At 35.9% G+C, this 21,523-nt stretch overlaps 1 protein-coding gene across 1 annotated transcript in view; it reads left to right on the top strand.

Annotated features, from left to right (window-relative positions):
* LOC128108400 (uncharacterized) overlaps nt 1-21,098 on the top strand; it is a 74,462-nt gene extending 53,364 nt beyond the window's left edge. The window contains exons 6-9 of the mRNA XM_052734899.1: nt 1,029-1,093; nt 3,195-3,295; nt 17,275-18,232; nt 20,033-21,098. Coding sequence (XP_052590859.1) covers nt 1,029-1,093; nt 3,195-3,295; nt 17,275-18,232; nt 20,033-20,397 — 1,489 coding nt within the window. The 3' untranslated portion in view covers nt 20,398-21,098. The remainder of the gene's footprint in view (nt 1-1,028; nt 1,094-3,194; nt 3,296-17,274; nt 18,233-20,032) is intronic.
* The last annotated feature ends 425 nt before the right edge of the window (nt 21,099-21,523 follow it).

The raw sequence follows: 21,523 nt of genomic DNA on the forward strand, positions 1-21,523 counted from the left end.
AACCAGTTAAGGAATTATTCTAGCCAGAAATTTTAAAATTATAGTCTGTCACCAAGAAACAGAAATCTGTATTGTATATGTAATTCATCAATAATAACCTTTAAAAGACAATAATCTCACAGTATCATAATTTTCACTGTTATAGTCCAATTCATAGTTAATAATTATGTTCTCTTTATTATTTTGCTTAAATTCTGTGTTTTTAATATCATTCCACATGATAGTAAATACTTGGGGCTAAACAATGGGAAATTTTGAGATAGTCATAATTAACATACCAGGAAGTGTTTCTGGTAAAAGCATTTAATAGCCTTTACAATTCAAACTGGTTACTTCTACCTTTCTCTGTTAGTGCTCACATACCAATTCCTGAATTTCAGTGAAATCAATTAGGAAAAGTTAAACTTGTATTTAAATTAGTAGATTAGTGATGGTCTTATTTTGTTGTTAGTGTAGGCATCTAGAGACATGCCTTTTGCCTGGTAAAAATTGCTCAGATACTATCTAATGAAATCGTTACATACTTTTAGGTTACTAGTACTTAGCATAACTTTAATACTATGACTCATGTATATTAGGAATAAGAAATTATGACTTAGTTTTACATTTTCATATACCATCATGCCACTTCTAATTCATCTTGAAATTTTGGCCATAAATATTATTATCGGCAATTTATTCCCTTATTGATGAGGTAGCTTAGATGATTTGAAATATTCAGTGATGCAGCTTTATTTTATGTCATAATGAGAGATGCTTCTATAATTATTGTGTTTGTCTCAAATAATTATCTTCATTTGTTTTAGTTCTAGTTGTGGCTGTATTAAAAACTTCTTCCTAATGGGAACTATTATTTATAGACACCATTGACATTTGATGTGAAAGTTTTATTCTTTTGAATTTTAATATGTTTCAATGAGAATAACAGCAGTTCTTAGCTCTTGTAAATATCATAGTTACTCAATAATTATTGAATGTCCTATTAACTGATTCCTTCTCTCCCCTGCCCCCCCTCTTTATTTTTTCAGTTGGATTTGTCAGATGTTACAGCTAGCACTTGGTTCTTCCTTTGGAGATGCAGCTGCTAATGCAGGTAATGATTTCAAAGTTCCAAATACTTATGCCACTAAAATGCATAAATAGGCCAGGTAATGGTAGCACACACCTTTAATCCTAGCACTTGAGAAACAGAGGCAGGTGGATCTCTGTGAGTTTGAAACCACCATGGTCTACAGAGCAAGTTCCAGGACAGGCAATGTTACACAGAGAAACCCTGTCTTGAACCACCATACACACCAGCAAAATAAAAGCAGAAATATTATTTAAATTTAAATGATAAATTTATCATTATCACAGCTTTCCATACATGATATCTCCTAAAGATTAGCAGAAGTTTTACTATATAATGTATTTATCAAATACAAGACAATTGCTATTCAAATATTTATTAAAGAGTCATTGAATAGTATCAAAATGTTTTTATTTCTAAAACTTGGCTGAAACTAACATATAAAAACAAATTAAATATTACATCATGCTTTAGAGAGAAAATTGGCTTGTTATATCTGGAAATGGGGATTTTATAGGTACAACTTCCTTTTATATTCTTATTACTTTCTTTCTTGAATGGCATATGATTCAAAGAATAAATAAATGACCTGTTCGGGCTGGAGAGATGGCTCAGAGGTTAAAAGCACTGACTGCTCTTCCAGAGGTCCTGAGTTCAAGTCCCAGCAACCACATGGTGGCTCATTTGTAATGAGATCTGGTGTCCTCTTCTGGCCTGCAGGCATACATGCAGGCAGAACACTGTATGCATTAAGATCAATTTGGGTAACAGAAGACTCTGGCTTCAAAGTAAAATAAATAATTTAAAAAAAAAAATGACCTGTTCACTAATGAATCATGAATATAGTGTATAATCATGTCTATGCTCTCATGTAATACTAAATATAATTGTATTCTTTCTAGTTGAAAAAGTTGAGAATAGGGAACATTACCTAGAGATATTCAGTTCCCTCCAAAATGAATAAATATGATTTAATCACTTCTGGTTATAGAGGAATAACTTACAATTTTCTTGAGACCAAGAAAGTAAGAATCATCTTGAAAATATTGTCATGTATATTTTTCCAATAATTTTTAAAAATATCTCATATAATCTCATCTAAAAGTAAAGGAAAAAGAATAAAGTTGGGAAAGGCTTATGAGCAAAAACACATATATTTACTTCTTTGCATATTCCTCAACAAGCAATGAAAAATGACTTACTAAATTGTAATATTTGCTGATAATCAATTACATTAAAATTTTATTGGCCAGGCGGTGGTGGCGCACGCCTTTAATCCCAGCACTCGGGAGGCAGAGCCAGGCGGATCTCTGTGAGTTCGAGGCCAGCCTGGGCTACCAAGTGAGTTCCAGGAAAGGCGCAAAGCTACACAGAGAAACCCTGTCTCGAAAAACCAAAAAAAAAAAAAATTTATTGAAGAATTTGAGCATTGCATGCTTAGAATGGAGTTCATTAATATGAGTAAATAAAAAATAAAATTACTTAAAGAGCTATTCCAGATAGCTATTTTTTTAGGGACTATTATGCCAACACACAGAAGCACAGACATACTCAATAATAAAGAGTAGGAAGCACAAGATCTCCATTCTTTGCTCACTACTCACTACTGTTTGTGTAGTTGAGCTCAATTCAATTGTCTTAAAAGAGCTCCAGCAAGCAATATCAATATATAGTAAAAATCCTGACTAGACCTACCTGGACTGAGTCTACCAGGTTGACCTCAGTCTGTGGCTGTGGAGAAGGCTTTGCCCTGGAGTAGATGGGAATGGGGGGGGGTTGGGGGGAAGGTGAGGGGGATGGGAGGGGGGAGAACAAGGGAATCCATGGCTGATATGTAGAACTGAATTGTATTGCAAAATAAATTAAAATTAAAAAAAAATCCTGAATGCAGCAAAATCAACAGCTATATAAATAAAATGTCAAGACTAGTTGAAGACAGTGGCCTGTGTATACACTAAATAGGCTATGTGATAGAAGGGAAGAAAATAAAAATGTTTATTTTAAAATGTGTTATATTACCTCTATTCAAACTCTAACATATAGGTAATGATATCATGAAATTTCCCAGTCACCAAGTTTGGTGATAATAGAGTCTTCAGATTCAGAACCCTATGTTTTCTTACAGAATACAGACATATGAGTGCTAAGCTTTATGCAAAATGTGTTATGGCCTTGAAGAGAAACTTCCCTGTGGTTTGGTGTAACTTCTGCCAAGAAGCAACTACCGTAAGTAATATCACTATTTCAATATTAATTAATAGCACTTAAATTAAAAAAACTCAGACTTTCTATTATTGAAGAGTATAGTCAGCAGTGCGAAAAGGTATATTCACATCATAATTCAAAGATTCTCTATAAAAATCCTTTGTATGAAATATTAATTCCTGTCTAATAATAGAAGAATCCATAGAGGAAAAGTAACAAAAATATGAGGAGAATTCCCACTTTCACTTTGCTGTTCTGCTTATTGTAATTAACACTGGTTTGATATGTGGACATTGAACATACTAGTTATTATCTTTAACTATTGAAAGGATGATGTCAAGCTAAGTTGAGCATAATAAATATACTTTCAAATAATAAAATTATTAGAATATTATTTTAATTAGTTTACAAAAGAATCTCAATAGTCTATAGCTTCAGGTAGGTTTCTTATTATTTTCTTGATGACTTTGTTTTACATGTAGGGATTTTTTTTGTTTATTTGTGTGTGTGTGTGTGTGTGTGTGTGTGTGTGTGTGTGTGTGTGTGTGTACACCACAGTGCTTGTGTAAACATCAGAGAATATTTCTACCCTGTGAGTCTCAGAATTGAAATGAAGATGGCACACTTGGCAGAATGCACCTTTACCCATTGAGACATCTCTGGAGCCCTCCCTTCACATTTTTAGATGCTATATAATACAGATTTTAGGGAAAAAAACTGTAGTAAACTAGATATAGTAGCTCATGCCTATAATATAAACACTTGGGAGGTGGAGGCAGGAGAATTGCCACAAGTCCAGCCTGGGCTACATGGTGAGTTTCATGTTAGCCAAGATACATTGTAAGACCATGAAACAAGATGGAGGGAGAAGGAGAGTGGAGAAGAAGGAAGGGAGAGATAGACAGATGGAGGAGAAGGAAGGAACAAGGAAGAAAAGAAAAAAAGAAAAAAGGAAAAGAGAACGAAAGAGGGAAGGAAGGTATGGTGGTTTGAATAGGAATACCCCTCCCCCATAGATTCATGTGTTTGAATACTTGGCCCATAGGGAGTGGCACTATTAGGAGGTGTGGACTTGTTAGAGTAGGTGTGGCCTTGTTGGAGGAAGTGTGTCACTGAAGAGACAGGCTTTGAGGTCTCATATATGCATAAGCCATGCCCAGTGTGATAGTCTCTCCTTCTGTTGCCTGAAGATCAAGATGTAGAACACTCAGCTCCTTCTCCAGCACCATGTACGCTTATATACTGCCATGTCCTGCCATGATGATAATGGACTAAACCTCTAAATTGTAAGCCCGCTCCAATTAAATGTTTTCCTCATAAGAGTTGCCATGGTCATGGTGTCTCTTCACAGCAATAGAAACCTTAACAAAGAGAGAAGGAGACAGAGGAATGAAGGGAGAGAGAAAGGAAAGAAGGAAATGCGGAGGAAATAAAGCAGAAAGAAAAAAGAAAGGAATGATTGAATTATGAAAAATGGCACATCCAAAACAACATTGTGCTGCTAGAATCCCAAATTGGCTCAACTTCACAAGAACAGCAAATGTAAGACACCTACCAGAAAACTGGTAGAGGAATCTGAAATTGAAATATTTCTAACATCCATAATTGTACTTCCCTGCCATTGCCCTTAGGATCGGTCTGACCATGATACTGTGTGAAAGCGGTAAGAGCTCTGAAGGGACTAAACCCAGCCCAAATGAGTCTATTGGGAAAGTAGAGTGTCTCTGCAACCCATGGACACTCCTCCACAGGAGGAGTAATGGACCCTAAAATTGAGAGATCTGCAGTGTTCTTTCCTTCCGGCTATAATATAAACTTGCAGAGCAAGAAATACATGATATTTTGTCAAGGTCATGACAAAATGTGGAACATTGCACAGCACAAAGATATAAAGAACACACCCCAAGCTGCACAGACCATGGAGGTAGCAGCAGAAGTATAAGAAAGGAATCTGAAGTTGAGCATTCTCAACATCCCCACCTAAGTTGTAGCCTTTCATACCTCTAGCCCATATAGTTTCTTTACTCTTACTCTACTCCTTCTTATTCCCTTCTTTATTCCTCCCTCTTTTCACAAGTTAAATAGTGATACTCTTAGTTCTAAAAGCAAAACAAAAAAACACTATAAACTAAATTTTCCCAACTACTACCATGTTCCCTTATCTCTAAAATTCAAAGGGGACATAGATTAAGAGAACAGTCTCTTCTCCGGCAGCTAATATTGGGGCTGCTGTCATATTCAGTGTATTTGTTATTGTTTGGCTTTCTCAGTGAATAAAAACCCAAGTGAAGACAACCCACATAAAAGAAAAAGACTAAAACCGTGAGCAAATGAGGAAAACTACAGACCAGAGAGACTATACAGACCAACGGATATGCAAAGTCCAACAACGAAAAGAAAAGCTGATGACAACACTCCACTATAATACCCACACAGGCCAAGGGCTTCTCAGTGTGAGGGAACAATGATGAGATAACTGCTGCAAACAACATTTGAGTCATACTTTTAAAAAAGAATCAATAACTCTCTTGGTTGCTTTTCCTCTTGCTGTGATAAAAAATAGCCAGGCAAAAGCAATATAAGGGAGAAAAGGTTTGCTCTGGCTCATAGTTTGAAGTTAAAACTCACCATAGTAGGAAAATCAAAGTAGTAGAGGCTGGAGGCATCTGGAGACATTGCATCCACAATCCAGAAGAGAATAATAAATGTTTATGCCTGTATCCCTCTCATTGTGCCACTCACAGTGGATAGATCTTCCCACTTCAATTAACCTAATAAAGATTATCTCACCCACAGGTGGGTCCAGATATCCGCCTCCCAGCTGATTATAGATTTCATCGGGCTGACAATTGATATTAGCTATCTGAGTTCTATCTCCAGTCAACCTGACACCCAAATGTAGTGGGTAGCAGTTCCAGCTTTGACCTTGAAACACTGCCCCTAGAGTGACAGCAGGTAACTGCCACACCTGCCTATGACCTGCCCCTGGGGTGTGGCTGAGAGGGAGCCCCTTAAGACTCAAGGTGCATATGTGTTTGGCCCTTCTGTATACCTTGTGGTCCTGGAAGCTGGATGGGACACCAAGCCAGAGTTCTCCACTGGATGGTACCTCATCTCTCCTGGATCCTGTAACCAACCCCTATTGGTTGTAAGTTATCCCAGAAATAAACCTCTCTTGATTATCAGATAAATTATGTGGAATTGCCCCGTTAATTACAGTATTATCCATACCACTTCAGATTATAATCTTCCTTCATTGTACTACAGAAATTGCTCAGTGGTTAAGAACCCATGTTACTCTTGCAGAGGAGTCAGTTCAGTTCCCAGCACACAGTGGTTCAGAACCATTTGTAAATCCATTTCCAAGGGATTCGATACTCCCTTCTGGCTTCCACAGGCATGCAAATGTACACATGCATACACATAAAATAAAATAAATCTAGAGCAAGCTTTAAATCATAACCTTCTACCTCTTATCCCCATGTTCTTCTCGTGTTTACCCCACGTTCATCTCATAATATGAAAAATAATCCAATTTCATTTTAAAGTCCAAAACTGACATCTCATCTCATCTGAGACCCAAAGAAATCTTATAACTATAAGCTTCTATGAAATAAAAATGTCACATTCCTCCAATATACAATGACACAGCGTAAACAAACAAGAAAATTTAGCATGACAAACATCAAATACCATAGCACCACACCAAGCATCTGGAGTTTATGATGAAATTGGCTGGACTACAAAGAGCTTAAGCAACCCTGCCCATCTAGATCTGCTACCTGCAAAAAACTCCACATTCCCCAGCTTTCCTCAACAGACATCCATCTCACAGTCCTGTGAGCTACAATATTCTGGGATCTCCATTGTAACTTAGGATTCACCTTCATAACATCACACAATGGTTTCTCAGATTGCTTGGAGATATCTCAACACTGCCACACATTGCTTACTCGCATTTTGCTCTGAAACATTGGAGCAGGACTCCCTGATCCCTTTAATCTTTTGTCCCCCAATTCCTGCAAAATCAAAACCATATAGATGCTGCTGCCAAATTCTGCTGCCCATTTGAGATATAAGCTAAGCCCCCTTGGGTAACAGCTTCTGTGTGCTGACCCCGGGGAAACCATTCCTTGTGCAATTGCCTTTGAGGAGCAAGGAACCCCTTCAGTTTAACCGTTCTTCCTTCAAATGAATTTAGATCTTCATAATATGGAATCTCCGATGATTGTGATTTGGTCTTCAGGACCTTTACTGTCATCTCAGTCTATCATAGAAGGTCTCTATTTGATGATGCCTATCTCTTTAAAAATAAAAGTTGCTTTCTTGCACCAGCCTGAAGGTCTCATGGCTTAAAATTTCTTCTGCCAAACAAATCCATTCATTATATTCAAATTGAACTTCACTGAACTTCTTAGGATGCAAGCAGAGAGTGACCAGATACTTGCCCAAATTATCACATGCTAATTTTTGGTAGAGTCCTTATTCTCTTCTGAAACCTTGTGAGCAGAGTCCTACTTTTCTCAAAATTCTTGTCTTCCAAGATTCCATCACAATGGCCCATTAAGCTTTTCTAATATCATTCTAAGGGCTTTTCAAACCCAAAGTTTCAAACCCTTCCACATTGTTCCAACAAACTAGTTAAAAAGGAATAAGGACCACAGTTATGTTAGCAATGGCCCCATTCCTGGTGCCATTGCTCTTCTGTCTGTCTTAGTTGCTCTTCCTGTTAGTGTGATAAAAATACCCTGACAAAAGCATCTTATTAGAGGGCTCACAGTTCAAGGTTACTGTCTACCATGCTGGGGAAGTCATAGCAGCAAGAGCTTGACACAGCTGATCACATTGCTTCTACAATCAAAGGGCAAAAAAAATGATGAATACTCATGCGCAGCTCATGTTATCCTTTTTATACAGCCCAAAATTCTATTGCAGGAAATGGGGCCATTGACAGTTGATGCTCTTCCCACTTCAGTTTTAACCCAATGAAGATAGTCACCTACAGGCATGCCCAGAGACTAACCTTTCAGGTGATTCTAGATCTTATCAAGTTTACAATAACCAAATAAATATATAATGAACTTAATTCAAGATCTAGACATGAAAATTACAAAAACAATTCAAGACATTCAAGAAAGTTAACAATAGATAGATAGATAGATTTAAAAAAAATCAGTTACTTGGAGAAAAAAAAACATAAGACATGGGAGGAGGATTCAGTGAGGAGACTGAAATGCTAAAAAAGAACCAAATAAAAAAATCACAAAAATGAATGAATCAATCAAAATTTTTTAAAAAATAACTGTATTACCCAGGGTTCTCTAGAGGAACAAAACTCATAGAATGAATATGTATGTATGTACATATTTATGTATGTGTTTGTGTGTGTATTTATGTATAAAAGGGATTTATTACAGTGGCTTCCAGCAATGGCTATCTTCCGATGAAAAGTCCAAGAAAGTAGTTGTTCAGACCACATGACTGGATGTTGTGGGTGATCTTCAAGATATATGGGAATCCAGAAGAAGTAGACTCTAATGTCAGTGAAGGAATAAATTTGCCAGCAAGAGTGAAGGCCACCAAGCAAAGAGCAAGCGCTTCCTTCCATGATTTTTATGTAGGCTGCCAGCAGAAGATAAGGCCCAGATTAAAGGTGGATCTTCCCACTTTAAAAAATCTGGATTAAAGATGGGCTACCCACTTGAAATGATTTGGTTAGGAAAACTCCCTCACAGGTGTACCCAGTCACTTGGATTTTAGTTAATTCCAGATGTAGTCCAATTGACAACCAAGAATAGCCATTACAACAGCAAAACCACCATCAACAGATAAGATTAGGGGAGAATAATGAATTTTAATGAGAGAGGACAAGATCAAGACAATAATAAATACACACACATACACACACACACACACACACACACACACACACACACACACACACACACATATATATATATATATATATATATAAACAATTGACTATGACCAAAACTTCCAAAAAGTCTGGCATATGTTCCAGAGACTGATCCAAAGAATCCATAGGCTAGAAGGATCTGACATCAAGTCAAGAGTTTTAGACAACCTAGACAGTGAACTATATCTGAGAATTTCACAAACCTAGAGAGCTAAACAAATATCTAAGTACGTTAAACATCTTAAATCGCCAAATAGACGTAATCAGAAAAGAAACTCTCTACAAAATATCATAATCAAGATGTCAAAAATACAATGTAAAGATACAAAACTTAAAGCTACAAGTGAGCTGGGTGGCGGTGGCATATGCCTTTAATCCCAGCACTTGGGAGGCAGAGCCAGACAGATCTCTGTGAGTTCAAGGCCAGCCTGGTCTACATAGCGAGATCCAGGACAAGCACCAAAACTACACAGAGAAACCCTGTCTCAAAAAAAAAAAAACTACAAGTGAAAATTGCAATTCATGAAGGCAGAGACATTAGCAACCATAAAAGCAAGGAACACATGGAATGATATATTTCAAACCCTGAACATAAATAATTGTCAACCAAGACTATTTTTCCCATCAAAGTTATCCATTAAAACTGATGGATAAATAAGAACATTTCAATACTGGTACAAGTTAAGATAATTCATGACCCACAAATACAGGAATGAATACATTTCATGAGAGCAATGGATGAATAGAAGAGAACCAGGATGAAATTAATCATGTACAGAATAGCAAATTAACAAACATCCAATGCTACCAGGAAAGGATGAGAAAACCTACCAATAAACCAACCCAAAAGAACAGCTGATAAAAGTATTTATAAGAGCAAACTCTTCTCAACAATAATTTTGAATGCGAATGGCTTTAATTCACCAACTAAGAAACACAGAAGAACTAAATGAATTACAAAATAAGTCTTGACTACATGTTATCTCAAAAAAAAACTCACAGAAACAGGAAAACCAAGAGTCTATGGTAGGAAATCAGTCTAACAAACAAATGGAATAACTATCATTATATCTAATAATATAGACTTCAACCCCAAAGGACATAACTACCATGAATGTTTATGCAGTGAGTCTCAGAACCCCCAATTTCATTAAAATTTCAATAGACAAAATACACCATATAGGTTCTGAAATAATACTGGTGGGAGACTTCCAAATCCAGCTATAAACATCTAGATTGATCTTCCAAACCAAAAATTGGCAAAAGAACATCTGAGATAAATTGTACCACATAAATGGGCTGGGTTGAATGGATATCTACAGAATAGTCCCCTTAAAAGATAAAGAACATACATTCTTTTTTCATAAGACATTTTATTGTTTTGTATGTAATTCTATATGTGTAGCAATTATTTCTTTAGATTTAATGTGCTTTTAAAAGTTTTATGTAGGTGAGTCTATGCTCACATACAGACTTAGGATTGCCTCTTGCCTGTAATAATTCCTATAAAGTATTCACTATAATTATAAATATTTCCTTATGAATATTCATACTCATTTTTAAAACTCTTATAGTTTAAAAAACGAGTCTTTAATTACTTTAAAGCTTTTGTTAGGAGCACTGTATTAGACTCATGTCTAAGTATTTTTAACAATATTTTGTGAAAATACATAAAGAATTTTATACAATGTATTTTGATCATTTTGAGCCCAACTCCCATGACTATGCTCTCCACATTCCTGTCACTACACAACTTTGATATTTCTCTTTTTTTGAATCTTCACCAAAAATCACAATCACTTTTTTCAGCAAACACACACATACATACATACACACATATATGCTTATTTTATTATTTTGAATGGTAAAAATGGTTTGGAGGGATCCTCACTGATATCTCTGGAATTCTTTCTGTATTTTTTTCCTTTATTGAAAATAGTTTTGCCTGGCAGTGGTGGCGCATGCCTTTAATCCCAGCACTCGGGAGGCAGAGGCAGGCGGTTCTCTGTGAGTTCGAGGCCAGCCTGGACTACAGAGTGAGTTTCAGGAAAGGCGCAAAGCTACACAGAGAAACCCCGTCTCAAAAAAAAAAACAAAAATAAAGTGAAAATAGTTTTTATACAGTATATCCTGGTTATGTTTTCCTTTCTCTCTACTCTTAGTTCCTCCCCACCTCCCCAGATCCACCCCCTTTCTGTCTCTCATTACAAAACAAACAGGCATCGAAGGGATAATATTAAAATAACATAAGATAAAACACGAACACATCAGAATAGGACAAAACAAACAAAAAGAAGAAAAAGGCACAACAAACAGATTTAGGTGCAAAGACCCACTTGTTCACACACTCAGGAATCCCATAAAACCACAGACCAAAAGGCATAATATATATGCATGGAACTGGTAGGGTAAAAAGAGAGGAAAATTAAAAATTAAGTTGATGTTGTTCTTTCCTCCCTGCCTCTCCAAGCAGCTATAAAATGTCAACAGTTCCTCAGCTAGTGATAGGATTTCATGCTCACCTTCCACCCTCTATGCCTGGCTGGAGCTTAGGCAGACCTTTTGCAGGCTGCCACAGTTTCAGTGAATTCATATATGCAACTGTCCTTTATTTACTATCTGGAAAACACAGTTAATTTGATGTTATCCACCACTTCTGGCTTTTACAATATTTCTGCCCTCAATTTCTCAAAGATTCCTGAGCCTTGGAGGGAGGGCTAAAACCCATTTATGGCTCACTCTCTCATTCTCTGGACATTGACCAGTTTAGAAGTTTCTGTATTAATTTCCATTGCATGCAAGGAGAAGCTTCTCTGATAAGGATTGATATACTGATCTATGGGTATAATATTGAGTCATTAGAGAAGACACCAGAAGATGGGACTATGCATTCTTATCAGCAGTGCATAGAAACTTTTTTAAAACTATATGTGTGTGAGTGTGTACATACTATATGTACATATACAATTATAATATGCATATTATATGTTACAAAGAAAGCCATAACAAATGCAGAAAGAATAAAATAATTCCTTGCTTCTCATCCAAATATAGCAGAATCAAACTTCAAATAAATAGCAAGATTAACCTCAGAAAATACAGACTACTAGGAAACCAAACAATGTACTACAGAGGAAATCAAAAGGGGAGTTTAAAAATATTGAATCAAATGAAACTGAGAGCACAGCCTAACACAGTCTCAGGCATACCACCAAGACAGTCCTAAGAAGAAAGTTTAGAATTGTAATTGCTCACATTTAAAAAGAGTAAGAGAGGTCTCAAATAAATAACATAGTGATGCAACTCAAGGCTCCAGAAAAATAAAAAGTCAACCAAATGTAAAGGATGGCAAGAAATAATGAAGATCATGGCAGAAATTAATACAGACAAAAAGCAGAGTTGGTTCTTTGGAAAGATTAACGAGATTAGCAAACCAACCCAAAGATACAGATAAAAGCTCAAATTAATAAAATTAGAGATAAAAGGGGAGTTGTTACAACATAATCTGATTAACATGAATGTAGAAATTTTCAAAAAATTACTGATAAATTTATTTCAGAACCACCTACTCTGGTGATGGGATGGCCAAACACCCTAATTGTTGTGCTAGAAACCTCATCCAACTACTGAGGGATCTGGATGCAGATATCCATGACTAGGCCCCGGGTGGATCTCTGGGAGTCCAATTAGCGAGAATGAGGAGGGTTTATATGAGTGAGAATTGTTGAGACCAAGGTTGGATAAAGCACAGGGACAAATAGCCAAACGAATGGAAACACATGAACTATGAACCAATGGCTGAGGGGTCACCAACTGGATCAGGCCCTCTGAGTGGGTGAGACAGTTGATTGGCCTGATCTGTTTGGGAGGCATCCAGGCAGTGGGACCGGGTCCTGTGCTCATTGCATGAGTTGGCTGTTTGAAACCTGGGGCCTGTGCAGGATCGCTTGGCTCAGCCTGGGAGGAGGGGACTGGACCTACCTGGACTGAGTCTACCAGGTTGATCTCAGTCTGTGGGGAAGGCTTTGCCCTGGAGGAGATGGGAATGGGGGTGGGGTGGGGGAAATGTGAGGGGAGCGGGAGGGGGGGAGAACAAGGGAATCCGTGGCTGATATGTAGAACTGAATTGTATTGCAAAATAAAAATAAAAATAAAAATAAATAAATAAATAAATAAAAATTTATTTCAGAATCAAATTAAGGATATCATATATCTTTAGCAAGTTAATTTCATCCAAGGATGCAAAATACACAAGTCAACAAATGTAATACAACATATGAATTTAAGTTAGAAATCACATGACCTTGATAGAGAAGAGCCATTTGACAAAGTTCAATATGTCTTCATGATAAAAGTCCTGAATAAACTAGAAATTTATAAAACATATTTCAGCATAAAAGCTGTATATAACAAACCTATAGCTAACATAACATGTTCATACTATAACATGAAAATTTGAGAGCATTTCAACCAAAATCCAGATTGAGATAAAAGTGCTCACTCTCTCCATTTCGATTCAATATAGAGCTTAAAGTCTTAGCTACAGAAATTAAAATAAGACGATATAAATGGGGATAATAGTGGGAAAGAAGATGTTAAACTATCCCTATTTACAGAAAACATAATACTGTTGAAAGATCCAAGGACTCTACCAAAAAAAAAACCTTTTAGATTTGATAAACACTATCAATAATGTTACAGGACACAAAGTCAACATGCAAAAATCAGTAGATTTTATACATGCCAATAACAAACATTGAGAATGAAATTAAGGAAAACATCCCATTCACAATAGCTTCAAATAAAACTAAAAAAATAAAAATTGAACTAAAGAATAAGATAAAAGACCTCTACAAGGAAATTTTAAGATGCTGAAACTTTTTTGAGAAAGACATTATTTGGTAGAAAGACTTTCCATATTCCTGATCTGAAAGAATTAATATTATAAAAAATGGGTAATACTATCAAAAGTAAGCTATAGATTCAATGCAATCCCAATCAAAATTCTGGTGATATTTTCACAAAACTAAAAAAAAGAAAGTAATCTTAAAATTCATATGGAAACACAAAGCACCATACAGAGACAAAGCAATTCTAAGCAGAAGAGGCACAGCCAGAATTATAACATTTCCTGTCCTCAAAATACACTACAGAACTAGAGTAACAAAGACAGTATGGTAATGTCACAAAGACAGATTATGTAGACCAATGCAACAGAATAGGAAACACCAAAGTAAATCACACAGCTATGTACATCTAATTAGTGACAGAGGTATCAAAAACATTACTGAAAAAACAGGGTAGCTCATTCAATAAATGGTGCCAGCAAAACTGGGCACATGCTACAGAAGAATTAAATTAGATCCACCCTTAAAAAAACCCACAAATTCAAAGTGCATCAAAATTCTAATTTAAAATCAGAAACACTGAAACTGCTCATGTAAAACATAAGGAAAATACTTGAGGCATAGTTATAGGCAACAACTTTCTGACCAGAATCCCAATAGCATAGTAAGTAAACCCAAGAATTTAAAGGATTGCATAAATTTAAAAATCTTCTGCACAGTAAAACAAATTATCAACAGAGTAGAGAGACATGGTATAGAAATGGGAGAAGGTCTTCATCAGATATACTTCAAACAAGGAGTTAGTATATAGAATATATGAACTGCCAATCAGAAATCCAGCCAGTGAACTGAATAGACAGTTTTCAAAATAAGAAACACAAATGGCCAATACATATTTTAAAATATTCAATATCCTTGGCTATAATGGAAATCCACATTAAAAGAACTTTGAAATTGTATCTTCCCCAAATTAGAGTGGCTATCATCAAGAAACAAAAATAACCACAAATGCTGGTGAGGATATATGTGCATAAAAAGAAATCCTTATTTACTGTTGATGAGAGTGTAAACCAGGGAAGTCTTCTAAAATTGTGTTTAACTTAGTTTTTCTCCCAATATATAGTTTAATATGTAACAATTTTATGGAACCACTTATATTGTTTTGGAACCATCATATGGAAGTATTCTTGGAGAAAGCCTGTTCTAATTAAATCACAAAGATCTCTTCAAATTATCACTCCCAAAATAATAAAATAAGAAAATTATCAAATACGTGGACTTTTCTCTACTAAAAATAGAACAGTAAGTGCCGCAGAGTTAGAAGATTTAAAAAATGAAACTCATACTCAAGTTGATAACACAGCATGTAACTGATAAATGCTAGCCCAAATTTTTCAGCATAATACTGTTACTTTAATGTCATTCTTTCTTTGATTTAATTTATACAAATATTGTATGGGGAAAGCTAGAGAAAAATATAAAGACCAGTAGTCTTACAAATCAAATGTTAACAATAGTCAGTGAGTGTGATAAATTTTACCATAGCTTGCTTGGGTGTGTGCAAGTACATGTCTGTGTGTTTGTTTTTCTTTTCCTTAGTTTTTGTTTTTTTTGTTTTTTTTTTTTTTGTTTTTTTTTTTTTAGAATATAATGTGAAGTAGTTGCCAGGCAAGTTAGTTAATGATAACTCCATGAGAATGAGTATGTTGAGGTGATTGAATTCTATTCCATTCCCTTCAGTTGTTGGTAGGCCCTGGGTTTCCACCATGATTCTAAAATGTTGGCTTATAAAGCATCTATAAAACTGGAAGGAGACAGTGATGTTGGATCAGGGAAAATGAAAATGTAACAAGCTCGCTATTGCAGTTCAGCCACCCACATTGAACAAATTACTCCAAGCCTTTGGCTAATTCCTAGAGTTTTTAAAGTTGATTTTGACATTTTCTGCCAGATCTTTTTCATTGTATTTTTTGGAAGAATTTTTGCTAATGTCCTGGGATTTCTTTTGGAGGTTTTTGAAAATCTTCAAGAATCGCATAGTGGTGATGGGTGTAAGATCAAAGTACATAGTTTAAGAGTGATTATCATATGCAAATATGAATGTTCAGTATGTTTATTTTTCATATATGTTCATATGAGGTCAGCAAACATATCTGTAAATGACAGCCATTGAAAATATAGTCTGCTATACTCACACATCCCAAGAGAAGTGACATACTTTGACATGAGGTAGGAGACACATTGGAAACACCAAAATCAGTGATAATGCAGCAAGGCAAACAGACTAGCTTGAATAATTCCTATGGATTCTGGGATATAGGAGCTATCCCTAGTTATCCAGTGCCTGTCCTTAAAATGATTGACCGGGCAATAGAGGCCTGGAGACTGAGGTGGTTGGAAGTATGTACTGTAGCTTGGTTGGTTTGTATTTTAAAAGTGTTCTCAAAGATAACTTATTGTCTCTAAGAACTAGCAACCCTGAGGGGGCAGTTCCCTTCAAGATAAGATTTCTAAGCCAGCAAAAATGATTCGTCAAGTAAAATCTCTTGCCACACAACCCTAATTATCTGAGTTTGATGCCTAGAACTCAAATTTTAAAAATAACAGATGTGGTAGCTTAGATCTGCAACACTAGCTCTCCTGTGGCACACATCCAGGCAGCCAAAATAACGAGAGACTGTGCCTTAGAAACAAGATGGAAGGAGAGAAATGAGTTATAGAAAGTTGTCCTCTGTCCACACAACTGCTATGTCACAGGTGTACTTATACTCATACATACACACACACAATGTACCTGCACACACATATGCATACATGCATACATGGCAAGCACATGGACGTACATAGAAAAAAATAGAAACAAAGATTTTAAGTATATTTCTAGGAACCTTTAAGTGAGTCCTACATATTATAAAGTTATAAGAATTATAAATTGTTTTCCAAGCTATTGGCCAGAGACAATGAATGTTCTTGGAGGATAACAAAGAGTCTTTGATTAGGTTATTAGGAAATGAACTTGAGAAATACTAGAATAAAATAATCTGTTCCTGAAATAAATAGATCACTTTGGGGGAATCCTTCATATTTCTCAATTTGAAGTAATTAACTTATGTCTATAGTGCCTAAGTTAGTATTATCCTGTCCTTACAATAAAAAATACAATGTGTCAGAAACAAGAATATTATTCAAAGTGTTGACATAATGAACTGTATCTTTGAACTTGAATTTTCTTTCAGATTGTTTCTGTGAATCCAAACTTCCAATACAGACGTACTCAAAATATTTCTGATGAATTCATTTATTTCCGTCCTATTAATGCGGAAATTGAGGAAAGGGACAGAAAACAAAAAGAAGAGAATACAACTTTGGCTGCCCAGCAACTCACCCGTGAAGGTATCCATCAGAGGGACTTGGGGCTTACGAATGAGGTGGTGACGGTTACCACCCCCCCACTAACTAAGGAGTTAGAAAGCATTGCTCTTGTAAAACCAAAAACTTCAGGGCTTCTTCGCATAGAGAAAGTACCAATTAAGTCTCCAGGGTTCCCAGAATTTGAACGCTTAGATGTTACAGGAATTGCCAGTCCAGAGGAAAGGGGAAAAGGCACCGCAATACTTGTTGCCGGTGTGCCTGGAAAGGAGGATCTAGATGATACAGAAATTCCAACTTTGCAATTCACTGGGTTTGTACACCTGGAGTCTTTAATAAATGAATCTTCACCATCCTCCTCAGAATACAGTCGCCCAGGAACCCCAAGAAATTTATGGATGGAATCTCCAGAAAATGCAGAGTCCCCAGGAAGTGATGATATGGAAGTAGCAAGAAGCATGTATCCTTTTAGAGAAAGATCCATCTTTCGGCGTTCCTGGGCAGAGCTCTTAGAGGCACCACTAAACAGTGAGGGGCTCCATATTCTCCAAACTAGTCCCAGGGAAGAAAACAGAGATATGGGCTACCGCAAACTAGCATCAGAAGAAGAGAATCAAGTAACCATCCTCCCTGAAGAGCAACATTTCCAAGCTTTGCAAGGCCCTTTCCCCTTGTTGCCCGAGCGCCCTAAGCTCCAGCGGCAGCGCAGTCGGAGCTTACCAAGATACAGTGAAGTCAAAGGCCAATACTTAAATGCACCGGAATTCAAATTAAATGCAGAAGAAACTTACTTCTTCCCACATGACCATGATTTACTAACAGAAGGTAAGATTTTTCTTGCTGTCACTACTCTTGTAAGTTATATATAATTTTTCATATAGGTAGACTGTCACCAGTCAGTTTATCTTCAAACCCACCACCTAGATTATCTATCCCTTTCTATAACATAAAACATTTATGGTAGAATTAGTTTCTCTTCCACAACTTAAAGCCTTATATTCATATTCAGTGATTGCAGCTTGATGCTAAGTTGAGTTAATCCAGTCACATACCAATTAATAATCATCGGGGGTGGGTTCTAGAATATACAGACTTTTTAAGACTGCAAGTTAGGAATAAAAATTCACTTTTCAAAAAGAACTTGAACTTAGGAAGAAAAGCATGAGAAAATTACTAGTCCTCACTCATTCAGTTTTAATCCACAGAATAGAAAAAAGTCTGCTAAATCACTCATTACCCAACAACTAAGTAGTAGGTAAGAAAAAAGGAATGATGTGATGATGGGCATTGTTAACTAACCCAACAAAGAATTCCTCTATCGCCTCTTGTGTGTGAGGAGCTACTGACAAGAGAGCATGAATCTGCAAATAAACCATTAATATTTTAACCTATAATTGATTAAAAGTAATATTAACGTAACTTATATCTATAACAATTTAAATCCTAGATTGAAATTTGCTACTAACTATAGAATAACATTTTTCTTTCATCATTACACCTATATAAGCATATATGAAAATGCTCCTGTGCATACTGGATAGTATTAGAAATCTTCCTGTCTAACTTCTGTTAGAACCCCAATTCTACAACTTCATGAAAATTATGCCAACTAGAAATATTCTTTTAAAAAAAAAATAGCATCACCAAACTCCTGAAGATGTTTCCGATGAAAAGTTTGAAGTCTAACACAGAGTTTACCTGGAAATCACAACTTGACTCATTCTGTAATATTTCTTTTTCTATAAAATATTTAGAACTCTAAGAAGTTATTTATCAAAGGAAGAAATTAAAGTCTAACCTAAGGTTAGCTCAGATCACATTATCCTTTGAAATGTAGAGTTGGTTCAACCTTATTCTCAAGTTGAAAACCCTTCTGAAGAGTGCTACAGGATTAGCGACACCACACTGCTGAATCAGTAAAGAGCTTGCTTTACAAGCAAGAGAACTGAGTTTGATTTTGAAAACTCTGGTTGAAAAACGAAGAGACATTGTAGTGTGTGTTTGTTATCCCAGAGCTGGAGTTTGCTGGGTAGAGACTCTGCCTCAAAAAAATAAAAAAGTGAGCAACTCCTGGTAAATAACTTCCTAGGTTGTTGTATGGCCACCATGTGCACTTGTGCACACAAGTGCCTGCATGCTTACACACATACACACACACACACACACACACACACACACACACACACACACAAAAAAAAAAAAAACCTACCCGGGTGCTTCCAGTTTTTAATGGTTACCTTTTATCTAATTCCTGTTCCCACTAAATTCTTAATTGCATTAGTGTTTTATACTATCAAAGAAATAAAATTTCATACTAAATACCTTTGTTCCTAAAAGGCCTTCAGCCTGTAGCTCCTCCATCATACCCTCACTGTTTATCCTCTTTCTCTACCTTACTTTCCAATAAACCTAAACTTATGGTTTAGAACCATTACTCACTTTTTTCTTTGTCCATCTTTTACATACAAAAGTGTAATGCTACATAAAACTTACATATTTTGTTAAGATCACCATGACATTTTGAGGTAAAAATTGGAAATACATCTCTCATTCTTATTCATAGCTTCATCTCAAAACTTAAGCCAATCTGTTAATCACTTATAAACTTCTGGCTTTATGTTTTAGAAAACATCAAGAGAAGATACAACATGGAGGGAGCTCAGCAAAGAGCAATTCCATCACATTTTGGAGAACATCTTTCCATCAGGCCAAGATTTGAGAATTCCGCAATTCGAGGAAACATTGGAATTCCTGAGGATAATTATGCGTGTCCCAGAGGCAATGTTAGAATTCCCAAGAATAATGTCAATACTATCCCCATGGTTAATGTTGGAGTGCCCATGGATAATCCTCAATTTCTTAGAGGCAATGCTGGAGTTCCCAGGGGCAGTGAGTTTGGCGTTTACATGGGTAATAGTGGTAGAACTTCCGGACATATGGTATCTTCTCCACTCACTGAGCTCTCAAAGATAGGTGAACACCAGTTATAAAAACTGATACTTTACAATGCTGTCCGTTGAAGAAACAAACTAAGACACTTAACATCAAAACAGACATGTACAAACTTGACAACTCAAAATACTAAATGGGACATCTAAATTATGAATACACAATACACATAATTTAAAAATGTGTGATAATTATTTACTAGATTGGATAAAACCAGACTGTAGCTAGCTAGTTTATCCTGTATGCAGTCATCAATTGTATATGATATAATCTAGTGTGTTGTAGATGTGGACTTCTTCATTGAACAAAATATCATGTACTTTTCAAATGACAATTTTTCCTAGTAATTTCAAGTCCTCTTGGATACTTTGATAGACAAATGAAAATGATCTTAGAGGTATTGGCATTTATTTTGATGAGTCTATCTTGATGTCCAAGACATTTATTGAATGAAAGCTAGAATCCAGGAGATTTAACAGAAGATTCTTGAATATAGTACTTCTTTTGAAATACTTTAAAAAGACATCTAGGGAAAAGTTCACTAAAAGTACTTAAATATGTCTATTTGGGTTTTTTGACATAAACACAGCAAAATTGTAAATATTTATGGAAGCCTTAACAATACAAGGAGACAAATAACTGTAGAACTGTAAATATCATATGTGGTTGTGATGTTAATAATATAAGACAATAGCCGGGCGGTGGTGGCACACGCCTTTAATCCCAGCACTTGGGAGGCAGAGGCAGGCAGATCTCTGTGAGTTCGAGGCCAGCCTGGTCTACAGAGTAAGTTCCAGGAAAGGCGCAAAGCTATACAGGGAAACCCTGTCTCGAAAAACAAAAAAAAACAAAACAAAAAAAAAAAAAAAAAGAAAAAACAAAAACAACAAAAAAATAATAAAGACAATAATAACAGCACCACAGGATGCCTAAAATATTGCATGCTAAAACAATGTTTTTGGTTTGAAGTTAATTTATTACCTTTCCCAGCCACTCTATTGATTTGCATAAGAAGATTCAGGATAGAAGATAAAAATTCTTGAAATCCTTTATGAGATGAATGAATATGATGCTCTTCCCAGAAAAATAAAAATAGCATTTTGTTGGCCCAGATGATCAGCACAGTATTAAAATTACTGAACCCTACTTATATATAAAATATGGCTT

Source organism: Peromyscus californicus, unplaced genomic scaffold (assembly GCF_007827085.1).
Source record: "Peromyscus californicus insignis strain IS unplaced genomic scaffold, ASM782708v3 Scaffold_10__1_contigs__length_136768540, whole genome shotgun sequence".
NCBI classification, from domain to species: Eukaryota; Metazoa; Chordata; class Mammalia; order Rodentia; family Cricetidae; genus Peromyscus; species Peromyscus californicus.